This window comes from Miniopterus natalensis, chromosome 11 (assembly GCF_054644295.1).
Source record: "Miniopterus natalensis isolate mMinNat1 chromosome 11, mMinNat1.hap1, whole genome shotgun sequence".
Lineage (NCBI taxonomy): Eukaryota > Metazoa > Chordata > Mammalia > Chiroptera > Miniopteridae > Miniopterus > Miniopterus natalensis.
In genome coordinates this window covers 13,648,119-13,654,118 of record NC_142091.1, presented here as the reverse complement: position 1 = coordinate 13,654,118, position 6,000 = coordinate 13,648,119, and the positions used below count along the sequence as shown (strand labels likewise).

The 6,000-nt window shown below is 47.6% G+C and overlaps 1 protein-coding gene across 1 annotated transcript in view; it reads left to right on the top strand.

Annotated features, from left to right (window-relative positions):
• The first annotated feature begins 500 nt into the window (after positions 1 to 500).
• The window catches only part of FDX1 (ferredoxin 1), a 29,586-nt gene continuing 24,086 nt past the window's right edge, over positions 501 to 6,000 (top strand). The window contains exon 1 of the mRNA XM_087821555.1: positions 501 to 700. Coding sequence (XP_087677681.1) covers positions 516 to 700 — 185 coding nt within the window. The 5' untranslated portion in view covers positions 501 to 515. The remainder of the gene's footprint in view (positions 701 to 6,000) is intronic.

Below are 6,000 nucleotides of genomic sequence, written 5' to 3'. Positions count from 1 at the left end.
CCAGAATTCCCTTTTACCAAAACTTGAACTGCAAGGTGGCAAAATCTCCTCCGTTGCTTGTTTTTTCTTTTTAAGGGGGAGGAGGCAGCGGAAATCGCGGAAGAGAAGAAAATGGGTTATTTAACTTGCGTTGTTTTACTGTATCTTTCCATAAGACGTTTAGTTATCTTTGAAAACTTAGTGGTTCTGTGCGGCAACGCCAGACGCCCAGCAAAGCACCAAGGTCGAGCCGAAACCTGGTCCGTAGGTTAAAAGCCGGACGCTCGGCGCGTAGCCCCGCCCCTCGGAACCCTCCGGGAGGCGTGGGAACGGGCGCGGGAGGGGCCGCGCTCCGGCGCGGACGGCTTTATAGGTCACCCCGTCGGCGCGGAGGCCGGCGCGCGGCACGAGCTGGGCCCGTCCGGCACCCGCCTGCCCGCCCTCGCCGCGGCCCACGTCCGCCCGCTCTCGGGGAGCCTCTCGCGGCCGCTGCAGCGCCGCCCGCGTCGCATCCGGTAGTTACCCGACCGCCCGCTATGGCCGCCGCGGGGGGCGCCCGGCTTCTGCGCGTCTCCTCCGCGGCCCTGGGCGGCGCGGCCCGTCGGTGGCTGCTCCTCGCCGGGGCCCGCGCGGGAGCCGCCGGCCTCCCGGGAAGCCGGGGCCCGGGCGGCGGCGCGGCGGCGAGGCGGCCGCTGAGCGTGTCGGCACCGGCGCGTTGCAGGTGAGGCGCGGGCCGGCGCGCGAGCGGGTCGGGGACCCTCTGCCCAGGGGCGGCCCCGGGCCTGATTTCGGGCCCCGCTGCTTTCCTCTTACGCCTGCGTGTGGGGCGCAGGCCCGGAACCGCCCGCCTCTCGCTCCTCCTCCCGGCGGCGCGCCCCGCGGCCCTGGGCTGTGGCCGATCGCTGTCCCCGGCTCCCCGCCGCCGCGCCGCCGAGCTTCCTGCCCGAACCACCGACGCCCGGCCGGAAACGGGAACCCGGAACCCTCGGTTTTCCTGTCCGAGGGCCTCTTGTGCCCCCGGGAAAGCCGGGCGCTCCGCTGCCGCTGGTCGTCCCCGTGGTGTGGCTCGGATGGAACCTTTGCTCCGCCAGGAACCAGCCGTGACCTTCCTGAGAGGCACGGCGCCGAGATCCCGGCCCGCGGCTTCTCCCCGGGCCTCGTGGCCGCGCTCGGCCGCGCCGTGCCCCGCTCGGGCCGGGGAGGGTCCCTCTCGCACACGCCGGCTCCGACCCGGCTCCCCTGCGGGCGCTCAAAGCCCCGGCCCGGGAGGCGCTGGACGGGCCTCTAAAGCGGGCCTCGGCACCTGCTGTCTGGCTTCCTCAGTCTCCAGGAGCCTCGGGTTTCCCGTTTGTAAACGGAGGGCGACAGCAGTGCAGGGCGCACAGGATTATTTGAAGATTAAGTGAGAGAATACAGGTAGCACAGGGGGTCTTGCGCCTGGCTAACCCAGGGCTCAGTCGATGTCACCTGTTAGCAGCAGCAGCTTCTTAGGCCTGCAGTGTTGTTTCGTTTTAAATGTTGAAAGAGATGTGAAGAAATTTCCCCCAAATACGTTGAAATTTTATATTGGGAGTATTTGTTTTTCAAGACACAGCCTCCTTAGATGAGGAGAGGTAAAGCGGACTGATTGCAGAGTGTGGGAGCTGGACGGGGCCCTATGGTGCAGAACCGCAATCAGGCCCTCTGCTGGCCTGATAGGAAGCTGGAACTGGAGGGAGGAACTTGGAGTTGTGTGCTACCTTTTCTAGTTTCTTCCTGAGGTACCTGAGAATAGGGTGTAGGACTAACTCATCTTTTCCCCTTTGTCTTTTTATATAGTGGGTGCTCAATAAATCTGTTGCATTAACTGTGAAGGAAATAGTGGAGAAGGAGCCAGATTCATTTGTCCCTATTTTCCCTACACTTCCCTGCTTTTGACCTCCCTCCAGGCAGATGCCTTGTTTTCTACAATGGATGCTTTCTTGAAAAATTGTATAAATTGGGACATGTATTGAACATGGTTGTGTAACTAGTGTTTAAAGGAACGCAAATGCTTTTGTAAATGGGATTATCTCCCCCAAACTTATTGTTTTGGATTTGGGCGTTATGAAGTCGTCTGAAAGGGAAGCACATTTGTTCTGTTCCTTCACAGTCCTGGTTTCCCCTAATTGGCACAGTTTCTATTGATGGCCTTGTGCTTCCTATCACAGACTTTGGAGCTACAACTAGTATTATCTGAGATTTGTGTTATCCAATACAATCACCACTAACCACGTGTGGCTATTTAAAGTAAAGTTAAATAAAACTAAAGAATCGATTTCGTGCCAAGCCGGATGTGGCTCAGCAGTTGAGCATCGACCTAGGATCCGGGGGATCACAGTTCGATTCCCCGTCAGGGCACATGCCTGGGGTTGCCAGCTCTATCCCCAGTCTGGGGTGTGCAGGATGCAGCTGATCAATGATGACTTTCTTATCATTGATGTTTCTTTCTCTCTCTCCCTCCCCCCTCTTCTCTCTGAAATCAATAAAGATATATTTTTTAAAAAATCAGTTTTGCAGTTGAACTTTTTAAAAAAAGTGTTTTTTTAAAAATTTTTTTTAGAGAGGAGGGGAGAGGGAGAGAAACATTGAATGGTTGCCTCCTGCATGCCCCCTACTGGGTATTGAGCCCACATATGCAACCCTGGCATATTTCTGAATGGTATTGAACCCAGTGATCTTGTGGTGTATGGGGTGAGGCCCAACCAACTGAGCCACACCTGCCAGGGCCCCAGTTGAAGTTTTAAGTACTCAGCTAGTAGCTACTGTATTGGACATCGCAGTTACAGAACATACAAAGGTCAATTGGACAGAGCAATTTAAAAGCTGTCATTCAGACTTTGAAGTTTAACATTTAGATAAGCTATCAGTCAGTGAGAGTGGAAAAACTCCTTTAACTCCAAATAACCTGGCATAATACTTTATATTTTGTAGTGATTTAAGTTGCAAAGAGCTTTCCATATATTATTTCACTCGACTCTTAATAAAATCCTAGGAGGTAGATAAGTGGGAATAAAAATTCCATATTAAGTTGCTGGCAAAACTAGGACTAAAATTCTTGCGGTTTTTGTTTGTTTTTTTGAGCACTATAGTAGTTGGTAATTCTTTAGCCAATGAAGTCATTTAGAAGAGTTCGGGTAGCTATGGAAGTAGAGAGCCCTAGATGGGGGCCCCTATTCCTGGACCAGCGGTCCCAGGCTACTCTATATGGTGAAATGGTGGGTATCAGCAGCTGTAATGCCCCTGCCTGAACTTCAGCACAGGAACCCCTGACAGCTTTGTTAAAATGTCTGCTGGGGTTGAGCAGAATAAATGGCAGTGAGTAAAGGGTAGCAAGTGAAGAACATAGTTGTTTGTGGTGTTGGCTGATTAGTTGATGATAGAAGATTTGCAATGATCATAATTATTTCCCAGAGCATGGAATCTTTTCCTTCTTGGGAACAGCTTAAAGTTTTTTGCTAGTTCTTAGAATTGAGGGAGAAATCTATAAAGCCCACCAACATTAAGTGTTAATGGTGAATAGATAAGAGTGATTTGGGTAAAGTACGTGTATAATGCTTTAAGGAAAAACAGTTACCACAAACTTTCCTTTAATTCTCTCAGCAGCTTGGGAAAATCACTGTTATTCCTATCTTACCCATAAGAAAGTAAGTGGCTTCCTCTGGTCATCTAATGAGTCTATGGCAGAACTGGGGCTGGAATCTACATCTGATTCTTACATTCCATATTTTTCAACTACAGAATTACTTTTCCTCTCTCATTTCTGTTCCCTCTCCTGTCCTTTGGTAAACCTATTGGTACCCTTACTCTGCAGTTTTTTTGTGGGGCTGTACACCTCTAATACACAGTAGTTCAGGCTCCTTAGCAACAAAAGGACTGAGACTTGAAAAAAAAAAAATCTTTATTGATTTCAGAGAGAAGAAAGGAGAAGAAGAGATAGAGAGATAGAAACATCAATGATGAGAGAGAGAGTCATTGATCGGCTGCCTCCTGCATGCCCCCGACTGGGGATGGAGCCCACAACCCCTGCATATGCCCTGACTGGGAATCAAACCCTGATCACTTGGATCCCAGGTCGACGCTCAACCACTGAGCTACGCCCGGCCGGGCAGGACTGAGACTTTAATAAAAGTTATTAATCAGTGTTTGTTGAGTTCTACTCTGTGCTATGTGTTTTGCATACATTGTTAACCCATTTTTATAGAGTCTGATGTAAAAGAGAGTTTGAATTCCTCTAGAGTGCTCTGGGAGACTAGCAACCCTAAAACCTTTGGCTTGCAGTAGTGAGTACAAATGATGGAATTCTTTCTGTTGTACTCTTACCAGGCGTTTGTGGATGTCGGGTCTCTAGACTGCTCTGCTGGGCTCAGATCCATATTTCCATCTAGCTTCTGGATATTCTCATCTATTTTTTCTATTATTAAATTAAACAGGTCTAAACTCAAACTCATTTCCATCTTCCCCAAAGCTCCTTCTCCTTTGCAAACCCTACCTTAAACTGTACCCCCTAATTGCCAGAGCTGGAAACTTCATTTCTTCCATATCTCTCAATCCATCTTATATTGATGGCCACCAGAACCTTTTAATTCTAACTCCTGAATATGTCATAAACCAGTGTCTTTAATAACTTACAAAGTGGTCCCCCTGACTCCAGAGTATCTTCATTCTCAGCCATTGTACCTGCAATATCATGAATAATATTCAGAATACTTCTTTTTAAAGCATTAGTTTTTGTGATGAAAAAAAGTTGATGTGCACAGGCCCTTTTGAGGGACTTTCACACATATTTTTGATAATTTTTAATTAATGGAATTCTCTTTTTTCAGTTTTGAAATATTAGGGAGGCCATTATCTGATAGGGGCTTCAGTTGCCTCATTTGTGAAATGAGATAATTGGATTTGATAATTTGCAAGATATTTATAGTTCTGGAATTATTTAATTCTAGGTTTTACTTACATTAAAGTTTTCTTTGCTATGGACTATTACCATCTACTGGCAATAGTGAAAGTTACAACTGATTATTTTAAGCTGAAGGACACATTTTCAGTTGTGAGGTAAAAATTATAATGACCAGTGGTGGAGGGTAAGGATCTGGTTGCTTGTATAATTTCTTTTCCCAAATTCTGTTGTGATGTTTGCGACAAGGGAAAGAAGTTTAAGTCAGCTAGCTGATAGATAATATCCTATAATACAACACATAAGGAGGTATTATATTTATCTTCCCACAGATTCAAACAAACAAATGATATTTTCTAGTCCCTTTGATTTTTGAGCACACAATGTGGGCCAAAATAAGATGTTCAAATACTCAGGAAACAGACTGCTGCCTGTAAGCCCAGTACCTGTCAGACACATGCACAATTGCCTTATTGATGGCAGGATAATTTGCTTTTCTAAAGCTCACCACAACCAGGGTCTAGTCTTTTAGGGACACATTCATAGAGATATTGTTTTTCATAGAGCTTTGTGAGAGCAAAATAGACTTTCATGAGTGATAATGATTGCTAAATGTTTTCACAAGACTGTGACTCATGACCATGACCACCAGGGAGACATGATACATAGAGAAGTACATGTCCTTGGTAGTGACATAGTTGCCGATTTCCTTTAAGGTGGTAGAGCTCTCCTGGTAGATGGACAGATAGACATGCCTTTGATTTGTGGTGTCTTCTTTCCAAAGGAACCTTGGAAAGAAAAGAAACTATTGGGCCTGGCCAGTGTGGTTCAGTGGTTCAGTGTCAACCCATTAACCAAGAGGTCCCTGGTTCGATTCCCAGTTGGGGCACATGCCTGGGTTGCAGGCTCAGTCCCCAGTAGGGGGTGTGCAGAAGGCAGCCAATTGATGTTTCTCTCTATCTCTCTTCCTTTTCCTCTCTCTAAAATCAGTACAAAAAAGGAAGAAAAGAAACTACTGGAAAAGAGCACATTTGCTTGCATGTGCATTTTTATACACACTCAGATACACCCCACCACTATTTCTTTGACCTTACAAGTTTTTTGTT